This window comes from Calliphora vicina, chromosome 4, assembly GCF_958450345.1.
Source record: "Calliphora vicina chromosome 4, idCalVici1.1, whole genome shotgun sequence".
NCBI classification, from domain to species: domain Eukaryota; kingdom Metazoa; phylum Arthropoda; class Insecta; order Diptera; family Calliphoridae; genus Calliphora; species Calliphora vicina.
The window spans coordinates 58,648,217-58,662,852 of record NC_088783.1 but is presented as its reverse complement, the minus strand read 5'-3'; the positions used below and the strand labels follow the sequence as shown (position 1 = coordinate 58,662,852).

General features: G+C 34.7%; 1 protein-coding gene across 1 annotated transcript in view; it reads right to left on the bottom strand.

Annotated features, from left to right (window-relative positions):
• LOC135958942 (uncharacterized) overlaps positions 1-14,636 on the bottom strand; it is a 625,963-nt gene that overhangs the window by 464,096 nt on the left and 147,231 nt on the right. The window contains exon 4 of the mRNA XM_065509893.1: positions 2,257-4,777. Coding sequence (XP_065365965.1) covers positions 2,257-4,606 — 2,350 coding nt within the window. The 5' untranslated portion in view covers positions 4,607-4,777. The remainder of the gene's footprint in view (positions 1-2,256; positions 4,778-14,636) is intronic.

The window sequence follows — 14,636 nt, the reverse complement described above, 5'->3', positions numbered from 1 at the left end:
TGGTCCCCTCGTTAACAACAATTTTGAAATTGGTTTTCCTTTAGAATATTTTATGAAGACTAAGCTTTCAGAATGTTAAAATTCCTTATACATCCTCTTAGAAATTTTTTGCGATAACTTAAAAAGAAAAAAAGTTCTTTTATCCCAAAAAATAGCGAAAAATTGCTTTTAAACATTTTTTAAATTCAAATGTATATAACTTTTGACTTAGTCATTATTTTTAAACAGTTCTTTTTCCATTTGACACATACATGTGTTGTTAGTCCAATAAAGGAAAACTGGAGAAAATCGTGAAATATTTGGATACGCTGTTATCAAAAAACTGGAGTAGGGTGGGTAAAAATGTTGAAAATTTAATTTTCAAATGCGAATATCTCCTAAGCTATAGTAGATAATTGATAGCTATGAAGAGGTTTTTTGTAGTGCTCGATGAGAAGATTCTACATGTATAATTTGTTTGAAATCGGAACTCAAACCAAGAAATAATATCGTTTTAAAAATGTAACATACCCGAGGTGTCCTACTTTGAGGGCCCTTGGTCGTGCCCCTGGTGGGCCCATGTCGTCCACGTTCAAAACTTAAACTCGACATCACTTCTTCTTTGCGCACGTGAAATTTCATTGAAACCAATCTAACCATTTAGAAGTTACAGATTTATTTCCCTCTTTTTTTTCTATACCATTGTGTGTCGCTTACGATAAAATTTGTTTACTGTAAAATATAAACATTGACTTATGATAAAATCTTACCCCCTATATTTTTGATGTTATTAACAATTTTGATATTCTGAGAACGCTAAAACATCAGTCGGTCCATAAAATTTTAATTTCTGCAATAAAACAAAAATTTTAAAAATGTCGCTTACGATAATTTGGCGCTAAGGGCTCGATATTTCCTATCAAATATCGATGGACCTAAAAGTCCACTTTTTTCGAAAACTAGAGGTGCTAAGACCTTTTGGTCTTGGACGAAAATCTGTGATCACTCATATTTCAAACAAAAATCAATATTCTCAGTGAAAACCTAAAAGTCCACTTTTCTCCAAAACTACTAAAAATCAAGATTTTCATTGAAAACCTTAAAATCCACTTTTCTCGAAAACTGGAGGTGCTAAGACCAAAAGAACGAAAATCTGTGAGTGATCACAGATTTTCGTATTTCCTACAAAAATCGATATTTTTAATGAAAACCTAAGGGTCCACTTTTCTCGAAAACTAGAGGTGCTAGGACCAAAAAGACTAAAATCTGTGAGTACTCATATTTCCTACAAAAATCAATATTTTGAGTGAAAACCTAAAAGTCCACTTTTCTCGAAAACTAGAGTTGCTAGGACCAAAAGGACGAAAATCTGGATCACTCATGTTTCCTACAAAAATCGATTTTTTGAGTGAAAACCTAAGGGTCCACTGGATGCTTTTAAAAAAGATCACAAGACGAAAATCTGTGATCACTCATATTTCCTACAAAAAACAATATTTTGAGTGAAAACCTAAAGTTCCACTTTTCTCGGAAACTAGAGGTGTTAGGACAAAAAGGATAAAAATCTGTGATCAATCATATTTCCATGATATTCACCTTGTCGCAGAAGCCCCTAATTAAAAATAATACGGTTTTAGTTGTTACAACCACCCTTTTTGTTCAGTTCGTTGATTAGAAAACGTACGTAATTTCACTTAGAAGGAAGTGATTATCGTTATTATTGTTTTTAACACTGCAAGCTTTATTATAAATGCTATTTTTTATCATCTTCATAGTTCTGTAAAGATTGGCCTACCAGTTCGCAATTTATGTTATTTTTTTTTTTAAATAAAAGGACCCATAGTAACTCAATTATTCAATCACTTGTGGGAATTACAATTTGGCTTCTTTCTTATCAAAATGTATGACTTTTCAATAATAAAATCTTATGTTTTTTGTGCTAAAATATTGCAGCCATTTAAAAACAATTAACTGGTTCCATCAATAGCCATTCATTCATATGAAAATGTTAGCCTGCACGAGTATTCCAGATTATAGAATGTGAATAAAAAATAATAAAATGTTGTTTTCTTGGCTAAAAGGCATAATTTATGCAACACAATAATTAGGTTAATGGGATTAAACTGTGGCGGTGATTTATGCAAACAATAAAACAAACCAAAACTTATGTATTTGTATATCACACACAAAACTGTCATAAAAATATTTATGGGTAGAATTTAAGTTCCAAAAAGAATAAAAATAATTTCAAGATGATAGAGGGAAGAAAGCACTTACCTGTTGATAAACCCGTATCATTTATGCTTGAGGTGGATGTTGAGAAGCCAGGCAATTTACGCCAACCTTTGCGATTCCAAAAACTACGTGCCTTTGACTCGATGGGCTGTGCATTCAACACCATGGGACCGGGATCTTCGGCGGCTCTTATTTTGGCACAATTTAAAATACGACGACCACACGAGGCACGTGTAAAAAACCCCGATGAATTTTGTGAATCATCTTGGTTGGAGGTGGACAGGGAAGAGCAAGTTGTTAGGCCAGCATTGTGATGATGGTGGTGATGATGGTGTAGATGACTGTGCTGTTGTTGTAGTTGTTGTGGTTGCTGTTGCATATTGTGTTTAGTGTTTTGATGAATTTGAGGTAAATGTTTGATGGTACACGATGAAGATGATGCTGATGATGAGGACGTTGTTGCATTTGAGTTGCCCGTAGCTGCATTGGCATTGGCTGTTGCCGCTGCGTTGGCTCTTTGAAATGAACGGCAACTTTGTGTGGCATAAGCAAAGGCACTTTGTTGAGTCTTGTGTGCGGCCGAGGCGGCCGCAGTAGATGTCGCTGCTGCTGCTGCTGTTGCTTGGTTGGTGGATCGAGAACTCATAAGGGCATTTGTTTTATGCAGACGCAAAGAGCCGATGTAACTAGCACCACTGGAACCACTAAAACCACTATCTAAATCAGCCGCTAGACAAGAGGATTGCAAAAGACCAGCACTTACCGTTGCCGAATTGGGTATGGGAGAGATGAACTCATCAGCTGGTCCTCCGGACAGCGCCGTATCACATATGTTATCGGCCGAGGAAGATGTCAATCTTAGAGGTTGACCCGAGGCGGGCGTAACACTCACCGTGGGCACCGTTGGTTCTTTGGCAGTGGGACTACTGTTGGGTGGACTATCTGGCATTAGCATGGCTTCGACGGACAAGTTGAGTTCGCCTAAAATCTTATGATGTCTATTTTGTACTCTTCTCAGTTCTTCTTCCACCAATGTCTGGGTCAGGGAGCCGGCCGAATGCGAGGTGGCTCTTAGCTGATGATGACTGGTCATTGAATTCGAAGACGATGATGTAGAGGAAGCTGATATTTCTTCGTAAAAGTTTTCCGGTGTGGAAATATTGCTGCAGTTGGCTGTGGCTTGGTGAGCGGTAGCTCCTGCTCCTGCCCCATGACCTTGTTGTTGAGTTAATCGGGTTTGATAAGATTGCCGGGTGGCGGGTGACACCAACAGTTTGTTCTTCTTGCCCTTGGATAATAAAGCTCTCATGGAATTGGGAGGAGCAGGCGTTAGATCTTCTTCCCCCGCCATTAGTTCAGTGTGGGGAATATTGGTGTGTCTCATGGCCGCTCCCGGTTCATAGTAGGCATATGAATAGTCATGTTGTTGCTGCTGCTGCAACTGCAACAGTTGCAGGGAAGTTGTTTGTGGCATATTGGACCATTGACCATGATGATCCTCTATGCTGTGATGATGTTGATGCTGATGATTTAAACGTCCCAAAGTTTTAGTTTGTCTCAACAGGCCTCCACCTTTAAAGGAGGCCACTGGCTCCTGGTCTGCACACACCTCAATGGCATCTAAATCAGCTTCCATTTGTTGTTGATGGTGTTGCAGCTGATAGTGTTGCTGTAGCTGATGCTGCTGTTGTTGTTGGTGCTGTTGCTGGAGCTGGTGTTGTTGCTGTTGATGTCTGTTAATCTTGCGAAAACTTTTGACATTCGAATTAGTGCTAATTGAGGCAGTGTTTGTGGGACTTATGGTGGAGGGCAAAGTGGTGGTGACTTCTACAGTTACCGTACTCTTTTGAAATGATTGCTGATGTTGTTGTGTGCCAACTCCACCACCACCAACACTTTCATTTGAAGCTGGTGATGATTGTTGCATATTAGTTGTTGTTGTTGCTGCTGCTCCTGTATTTCTGTATTTAGGTGTTGTCGTACATGTAGTGGCTGTATTGTGTGCCACATTTTGTTTTAGCAAATTCTGCTCTTGATGTCTCAACAAATGGCTGTTGTTGTCCTCGTTGTATGCCAAATGCTGTATTATATGTTGTTGTTGTTGCTGCTGTTGTTGTAACTGCTGCTGCTGTAACTGTTGTTGTTGCTGTAGTTTCAAAGCCGTCGCCGCAACATTTGTGGTTTGTCCACGTGCTACTAGATGACGTTGATTTTGTGGTTGCTGTTGTGTTGTATAGTAATTTTGATTGGTCACAATGGTCTGTTGTGTTGCCTGTTTCTGCTGTTGCAATTGCGTATGCTGTTGCTGCTGTTGTTGTTGCAATTTCAAATCTTTCTGTTGCTGCTTGTTTAGATTGCGTTGACTTCGGCCTAAACCCAAACAAGCCTCCATGGCACATGTTGATGTTAATTGACAACAGTTGCAACTACGAATAAAAAACTCTTCTTCAACTACTCGTCTAGTCTTCTACGGCAATTTCTGTTTTACTCTGTTGACTGCTTGCTGTTGGCTTCGTAATTAAACGTTTTCGTTTTGTATGAGATGAGTATCGTCAATAGTTGGCTGTAATTGAAAGATTATAAATGACAAATCAATGAGGTGTTTTACAAAAGTGGTTTTTAAATTGAAAACTTAATTGATTGAATTAAAATGTGGCAATGGATTTTGTTGGAGTTTCAAGAGAAATGGGGTTAGTTTATTTTTAGCTGGAGATAAGGAGCAATGATTAATTATGGCTGGCGTTTGAAAGTAATCGATTTTAAAGAAACTTTTTTAATGAGAGCTTAAAAATATTTCTTATAATTGATGTAATTAATAATAGTAACTGTGATTTTAATCAATTGTGGTCAAATACGGCATTTCTAAGGCTGAAATATTTCTAACAGAGATATTTTCTCCTTTTGCTAGTACTCGTGGATAAAATTGAAAGCAATCTGGCAAACAAGATGTTCCAAAAAAACAAAAAGTAGAATATATATTTAGTGTTTTTTATATTTTCACAAAAATTCTCGTATTGGCGTATCTGTTTTACGCCTACGACAGTTTCGTACTAGATTAAAGAAACAGGTTACATTTTGTCTTTAATCTACTACGAAACTGTCGTAGGCGTAAAACAGATACGCCAACCGCTATAAGGGTGAATGTTCCTATCACCGTGAGGTAAAATCAAAATATTTTGTAAATAAATCTGTCATTTCTAACTGCCTGATCCGATTGACATTAAATTTAACATAGAATTCATGTGTAATGGGTCCATTATGGATGGCAACCTATTATAGATAGCAATTGGCAACCAGAAATTTGTGGTTGACCTCTGGCAACGCAACTGATGTTCGGTTGCCATCCATAATCGACCCATAAGTTTTGACCATAGAACCACCGAAGCCCCAGAAGTGGCTTTCAAAGTAAAGCATCACATATATGCCAAAGTTTTAAAAGTCTGCCAAAAAGTTACAAACTAACACATGTAGTAAATTTAAAAAAAAACCAACGATGTAAAATTGGTTAAATTTGGAAGGACCAGGTACGAAGTCCTCCTAAAAATAGGACACATTTCATATATTGCTGTATCTTTTGAACGCTGTTTTTGTATTTAATAATTTATATGTCATTTTGAAGGATACATATCTGTCATTTATTCTTACTTAGTTATTGAACATTATAGTGTAAACAACAAAGTTTTTTGTTTGCTTCGAAAATATCCCACATATAATAAAGCATTATATGCGGAAAGTTTTGCTTTACGTCTTTAACTTGAAAGAAGTGCCGCTGAAGCACACCGAAGCTTATGGTGAATGAGTTCCACCGGGAGACGGTTTGTGGGGTTCGTGGAGATTTTGATATGGAAAACAAAGATCGGACAGACCAGCCAAACAAGTTTGAATACCAAGAATTGGAGCCATTACTCCATGAATATTGTTATAAAACTCAAAAAGAGCTTGCTAAATCATTGGGAGCTACTCAAGCAGCAATTTAAAAACGTTTGCTAGCAGCAGGATTCATACAAAAGTAAAATTTGGTACCATACGAATTGAAGCCGAGAGATCTTGAAAAACGATTTTGTATGTCCGAAATGCTGCTTGAACGCTTTAAAAAAAGCATTTTTGCAATGACTCATTACTTGCGATAAAAAATTGATCCATTACGATAACTCTTAGTGTAAGAGATCGTATATGAAGCCCGGCCCGGCTTTCTGTCACTTTGTTCGAACAGGTTGTCCACACTTTTTTGGGCTCTTTAATTCTCTTTTAATAAGAGCCCAATATCTCTCCACTGGCCTTAGCTACAGGCAGTTTGGAGGATTTGCCTCTCTTGGTACAAACACCACATTACTGTTCTTTTACTACTCAAGACCTTTCTTACCATAGTGACAGGATGCAAAATCAGGCCAAAAAAAAAATTTAGAAGTCTTATGAATGGAAGCATCCTTTTTTGCAAATATTCTTTGATGGAAATTTCAGTATTTATAGAGCCCTTTGTAACAAATGTTTGGCTTCTTTTGCCGCAGCAGCATAGTGCTTGCCATACTAAGAACTTTATGGGGAAATTGTCTACTTTTGGGTCCTAAACTTGTCTACAACTTTCTCTCGTGCATCAGCAACATAAAAATATTGACGTACGTTTCGTCATCCATATTAGGCATATTTTTTGTATAAAATTTGACTTCAATTTCCGTTCTCTGTCTTTGGCCTCTAATATTGTTAGAGCCTTGTATGTTTTTAAACCTGCATTGCCTTTAACTTTTCGTACCAAATAGTCCGTGTACTGACCTAACCGGACTGCTTTCCTACCGGAGGTGTTGAGAATTTTTGAAAATGCTTTCTATTTTTTTGGCTTTATTAACATCATGTGGACCATTTCTTCTACCTGAACCAGGTTTTATATCAACGGACAAGTTCTTCCGGTACTGTTTAATAGCATTGGAAACAGTTTGATAGCAGACCTTTGATTGTTTGGCCAACTTTTTGTAGGTTGGGTTGAAAATATTTAAAAATTTTAGTACGCACTTTTTTCTGTTCGTTCATTTTAATCAGATTAACAACATAATTGACATTAAATATAATAACAGACATGCTTTACAAAGGTTACTTGATCAAAACAAAAATCAAATAACACTTGAGTTACAAGTTTTAATGAAAAACGTGTGTTAAGAATTTTTTGATCTCAGTCCTTATAAAATCTATTAATTTTGATCTGGTTTCACGCTTTTTGTTTTCACGCTTTTTTCATATGTTTTTTTTTACTTATTGTTTAATTAACAGTCAAACATTTATTGTAATAGGTCATAGATTGTGGCTGATATTTTGTAATGTTTTCAAATGCGTATAACTCGACCTTTAGAGGACTATATATCAACATTTTCTCAATTTTATAATTTAAAATTCATTATTTATGTACTCCTACTATAATATAGTGCTTTTGTCATGGTATTTCTTTTAATTATTGTTTAACTAACAGGTACTATTTAAATGAAATCAATCATAAATTGTGTGCTATATTTTTAAAACACTGATAATGTATAGTTATGTTTTAACCTAAAGTTAAACTAACAGTTTTCATGTAAAAATAATTTTAACCGACAGTATAACTATAAGTCAACACATAACTGGATTTTGAGTTAATAGGGATAACTCGCAGACTATATAGGCTTAATCGAGAGTTTTAAAAATAGATTAAAATCATTGATTTTAGAGGAACAAAATCTTCCCCTATTTTTCAATTAATCGCGTCATTATTGACGATTTTAAATCAATATTCCATCTATATATTATCAAATTATCGAAGAACTTCTTCTACTTCCTAGCCCTATTACATTATTAAAACATAAATAAAGAAATAGTTTTTTGTCTAAATATTCGAATAATTTTAATTACTCTGTTTTAGAAACCAGCAACACATTTGTTGTGTCGATATTTTTTATTTATTTAGCTTGTTTTGGCTTATAAATCAGTTTTCAACTTTTCAACAACCAATTCCCTTACAATAAATTATTTTTATTTAGCATGTCCTCCAAAAAAAGAGAAAGAAAATATATGTATATATTTTTTTAAAATTTATAACAACTAATGAATCAACATGGTCATTACTCAACAAATGACATAAATATAAAGTGAATAAAATATTTTTGAAGGGCATGGTTGATTTTGAAATACTGTACAAGTTTTATTTAAAAATTAAACTGATCAACCGCAAAAGAGAAGAAATATAATATTATTTATATTTTACAATTTGAAACCAAGTGGATATAAAACGAAAATTCTAAAGTAGTGACCAACATACAAAGCTTTAGAAACTTTTAATTTTGGAAATAATTATATAGCTCGTGAACGACTGCAGACATATTAATGAAATTTCACACAGTCAGTGCTGAGGTGTTTCTGAGTTGATTTGTCTTTACATGGGATTTTGTCACCAAAAATTCAGTTTTTATCCGGTGATGGGAAAATTTTGTTCTTTAAAATGTTTATCTTCTAGTAATATCACTAATATCAAATACTTATGTATCTATAGTGCATACATGAAACCTTCAGGAGGCCTTAACATTAGAAAATGAATTCAGGCATATGGCTGTTATTGACTATTCTTGATGTCCAATTCAACGACATTGTAGGCCATTTCTCGAAATCAAGTTATCTCCAAATTTTGATTTCCATAAATCGATGGTTGCTGTATGACACTTACTTATATTTTATTCGAAGCCCCCAATACAACTTCGAGCCCAATTAAAGGCAAATCAACTCAAAAACTCATTAAGTGATCTCCAACCGTTCACGAGCTACTACTTAATTACAGAATGATTTTGTTCATGTTATTTTTTTATTGAGGGCAAAAAAGGACGGAATATTCTTGTTCAAAGTAGGGATGTTCAAAGTTTGTCATTCCAATAAAAATGTCTACAATATTCAATTGTATTACCCTTAAAGTACGACGCTATATTCTGCACTTTTTCCAAAGTTTCTCCAATTTGTTTATCCCTTCAAAAAAAATAAAACTTGTCGAGGCCATCAAAATAAGTATTTTTTGTGTGATTTCATCGTTGGAGTCAAACCTCTTTCCGCCGAGAAATTTGTTCAGATTTGGAAACAAGAAATAGTCACACGAGGCTAAATCTGGAGAATAGGGCGGAAGAGGGAACATTTCGTAGGATAATTCATGGATTTTTGCCATGGAAACTGCACCCGATTGTGAGCGGAAAGCTTTCTCATACCCAGGTGATCATTTAAAATTGAAACTACTGGGACATGTGTGATTCATATGGCTTCCACAATCTCTCGCAATTTAAGTCTCCGATCGGCCAACACCATATGTGAATTTTCAATTGTTTCGGAGATACACAACTGGGCGTCCAGAATGTTCGGAATATTCAGTAAACCACTTTTTTACCATTGAAATTGATGGTGCAGATATATAATTATAAAGCTTAGCCTTTATTTGAGTGATGGGTTTTTTCGCAAAACATTTATTTCTACTCAAGTCACGAGGTAGTCTGCTATCAATGGCTGTCAAATACAACTTAATGATGAAGCTTTTTCAAATTTGGACAGGAGTCACCTGACAGATGCCTGTTGATAGTAGCAGTGTGGTCTTTTCAGTTAAGAGCCGGAAAATTCAAAAAGTCGCGGACTTTTTGGAACCTTATAGGTAGGAGAATCGATTTAAAGATGGTCGTTCGTCTGTATGTTAAAATCATCATTCTCAATGCTACAAATATTTTACGGACATGTCGGAAATACATTCTAAAAGAATCCTCATATAAATTGGTTTATAAATGATCGAAACCCTTAAAAATCATCAATAACTTTCATAAAAAAATTCGATATTTCTAAGTTTAGTAGATTAGAGGCCTTGAGAAATAAACAGTATGGTTTGAAAAATAATATAGCAAACCCAATGACAAACTAAAAATACTTATGTATACTTTTGAAACTATAACAGGAAAACTAGAAACTTTGTCTCTCAACTGCAACAAAAATCTAATTAATTTGCAAAAAAATAAAGCCAGAAGAAACAAAAAAAAAAGAAAAGTATTCCAAAAATAAATGAAATAAAAAGGGAAATAAATAAATAAAAAAAACAACTTCTGTATTTACGCAATACAAAATAAATGAAAATAAAAAAAACCCTGCAACAACAAAACACTAACGAGTTGCAACATCTTTCATGTTAAAACAATTCTGTACGTACTATTTATTTTCAACTCGTTTATGTGTGGCAGAGTGTACTTAGGTTTTTTGGGGCATGGTGTTGGTTACAGGGAGCCCGCGTTTGTAACTTCGTACACACAGAGACACAGAAAATAAATATTCATTTGTATTTAAATATATAAAATGGTTGACAACAACATTCATTTAGCACATGTGGCAGCGAGACAACTGACTGTATGCTGCCGCTAAAGTTGCCATGGTTTATTTATTTGTTTGTTTGTTGTTGCTGTAAATGGTTTTGTTGGTTATTTGGCTGGGAATTGTGGCTTCTTTTTCGAGCGGAAGGATTCAACATCAACAAAATAGTTGACACTAAATCTTTTTGTTATTGTTAATTGCAGCACAGCAACGATTTTTTTTTGTTTCTGTTGCTGTTATTGCGTTGCAACAAAGCAACGCACTTGAGTATTGTATGCCACACACACACAAATACAAATGCAGCTAGTTGTTGTATTACATCACAAAAGACTTGTAATTTAAATGTAATACTCTTATTTTTTTCGTTTGTTTGTTGTAGGTATTTGAGGTTTCAACTTTAGTGTGGCACATTCGCTTTGTCGCACATTAATTAAAAGTGTTGAATTTTAAATGTGGCACACATTCATACATTTTGAATACATAGTATGTACGAGTGTACACTGTTGTCCTTCGTAACTCTTCTTTTGGTATTGTGGCAGCGTACAAGAGTAATTCGTTTGGTGATTTACAATATAAAATGTTTTATTGGCAGACAAATAATTTCGTTGCAACTGCTTATTAATTGAACGATAAAAGGTGGAATTTTGTGTGCAAGCACAATAAGATTTATTTTTAATGTTAAATATATGTATGTAGGTTAGAGTGTCCCAAAAAAATTTTTTGTTGGAATTTCGGAACGCATACCCTCTAGTTTTTTTATATATATAAAACTATAGTTAAATATGAAATTTTGTCTTTCTAACATGATTGTAACCCGTGCCGACTTGCGATTTAGTTTTGTGGTGCATTTACAAGGGGAAAAAATGCAATTTTTTCAGTTTTTGTAAAAATTTTGAAATTAAATAATTACTTTTGCAATTTAATTTAAAAGAATCGATATGTGTATGCAATTGTCGTTCTAATAAGATATAAAACACAAAAATTGGTTAAAAAATTTTAAAGTTATTGAAAAATCGCCGGGCCATTAACGTGTCTCAGGCCACTAGAACAAGAAACGTAGGAACAAAATGAACATATTTTGAGAAATATTAAAATAAGAGCTTATTTTTACTTAAAATATATACATATTTACTTGTATATGAGTTTTTGTCTTCGTTGGATACCATTAACCTATTCGCAGGTATGACCAAAAAAAAATATTTTTTTTAACGGCAGTTTCAAAACTCCAATTTCAAATTTTTAAAAATTTTGTTAAACAAATTTCAGAATTTTTTGATCATCACTTGGGAATTTATTGTCAACATAATAGGGAATAAAAATGTGGAAAAATTATGTCAATACCTCCTATAGTTTTTCCGTACCTTCGATTTAAATTTTGCGATTTTCGAGAAAAACTAATTTTTTGGCCATATTTTGGCGAATGAGCCGAATTTCCTTACTGTTATGATTTTTAAGTAAAAACTATTCAGAGTATTATAGTTCGTATAATTTTAAATATAGTCTGAAAGTTTTACTAAAATCGGATAACGTCAACCCTTAAATCGAGAAGGTCAAAGGTCAAATTTTTCAATATTTGGAATTTCTCATGGAAAAATTGCGAAATGTTATATATTTTTGGTCCGATTTTGATGAAACTCAAGAAAAGTATAAAATGATGTCTAGTATTTATAATAATAGCACAAAAATTAAAATTAACCCTTAATAGCACTTGGGATTAAAATTACCCCAAACTTCTAAAACCATTAAAAAATAGTCCATTTCAATATTGCTGATGAAAATTTGATTTTTATAGGAAACAAAAAAAATTTTTGGGACACTCTAATGTAGGTATTCTAGAATTGTTGAACTAACTCGTTAATTATTCCCTAAAGTTGGGGATATGGGGGAGAGATAATATCGTTTGGGGATACGGCATATTTTGGGGATTTAATGGCGAGAAAGTATGTACCTATTACTGTAACTAATTTCATTTATTTTGGATGGATTTTAAACAACATTTGAGGTACTTTGTAATATAAAATTGTTAAATCCAAATCAGCGTTTGAAGAAGTTTCCTAATGGTCGAATTTTTTGTGGAGGGCGGGTCTATACTTATGTCCGTGACTATTTGAATTTCCCGCCTCTTAACTGAAAGAGCATTACCAGTCCCGTCCACAGGCATCTGTCAGTTGACTCCTGTCAAAATTTTACCAAGCTGCGTCATTTAGTTTATGTTTGACAGGCATTGAAAGCAGACTAATGAGTGACTTGGGGAGAATATGGATAAAAGTGAATTTCGTGTGCTCATTAAGCTTGAGCTGCAGGAGGTTGTTGGCCGGATCGGATATTGAAATTGTGAGAGATTGTCAAAACTATTGACGTCTCACATGGATCAGTGGTTTCAATTTTGAATGATCACTTGGGTATGAGAAAGCTTTCCGCAAGATCACGCAAGAAATCGTGTGACAACTTCGCAAGAGTATTTGGTGTTATTCAACCGCATTATGGAAGAGTTTTTGCGCGGTTTCGTAAAAGTGAATCGACCACAACAAACCAGAGATCAAACAGCAGTCAAAACAGTGGGATTCTAGGGGAGAATCGGCGCCAAGGTAGGCCAAGATGAGCTTGTCAGTTAATAAAGTCATGGCGATCGTTTTTTGGGATGCACGAATGAAAAGTGTAATATTGCCAAGTTATTCCGTAAATTTAATGAGGATTTGACTCTAACGATGAAATCTTCTCACAAACAAATAACTATTTTGTTGACCTCGACAAATCTTATTTTTTGGAAGGCATAACAAAATTGGAGAAACGTCGGGCAAAGTGTATAGAGCTCAAAGGAGACTATGTTTGAAAATAAAATGATTTTTTATACAAAAACTTGTGTTTTATTGAAAAAGTCACTGACTTATTGACCCGCCCTCATATGTTTGCAGATAGGGAACAAAATTATTTGGCAATATTGCCCTATAGTGATTTACTAAAGTCTTTTATCGACGCTTACTCCACCTCGGAATGATTTGCGTAATGTTAAGGCGTTAAAATCTTCATCTATTTAGATTGGAACATGAGTGGGAATATCCGTACAAATTTGCGAATTTTGGCGTAGGATTAAAGAGTTGGCGAATATAAGATGGGTTATAGTTGTTGTTTCAACAGGTCTGCGGTCGTCGAAATTTCTTCCCTCGGGAAAAAACTTCTGGATGAAACAGCAGTCGCTGAGATCACAATTATTGGCCGGAGTGAATCGAATTGTAATAGGAACGAGAGATGGATGATGGTAAGAAATGAGATGGGTCACTAAGAATGGTTGCAGAATAGCCTGACAACTTTGGTTACATTTTAATTTAAGATGTCTAGTCTTTTCGCTGATGTATGTATCACCGTACTGATGCCGGTATGCAAGGATTAACTGGGCGACAATTCCAGTGACTGGGAGTTGAACATAATGATTTCTGCTGATGAAAACAAGGTGCTGAATGGCATATACCACCGTCTTGTTGAAATCACATGTCGGTCACATCAATATCAACCAATGTTGTGATATCTAGTACCGGTAACATTCACTGCTTTTCCACCCTCATTTTCAAAAAATGATGTGTGGTATAAACAAAAAAAAAAGAGGGAAATAAATCTGTAACTTCTAAACGGTTAGTCCGATTTGAATGAAATTGCACATGTGCAAAGAGAAAGTATCGTCGAGTTTAAGTTTTGAATTTGTACCTCATTTGTACCACCAGGGGCACGGCAGGACACCTCAGTTATGTTAAATTTTTAAAACGATCGTTACATAATTGTTGATGCTTTGTTTTTTGACAATCATAATGTACGTCCTCCGAACCTCAAATGCATTCTCTCGTTAATGTTCAATAATAGATTTCCTTATCATTAGTCTATTATTCTTTTGTCAATTGAACTTTTTGAGTTTGCAGACGCAAATTTTCAGTGAGTATACGCTGTATAGAACTTCTAAAATAGTAATTCTTATCCAAGACTAAATATTCGGCGTCTTGTCCCTGGACATTCACCAACACTACCACCCAATATTTGAATATTGATCAACTTGATCAAATCTGCCAGAATTTTTCAATTGCATTCTT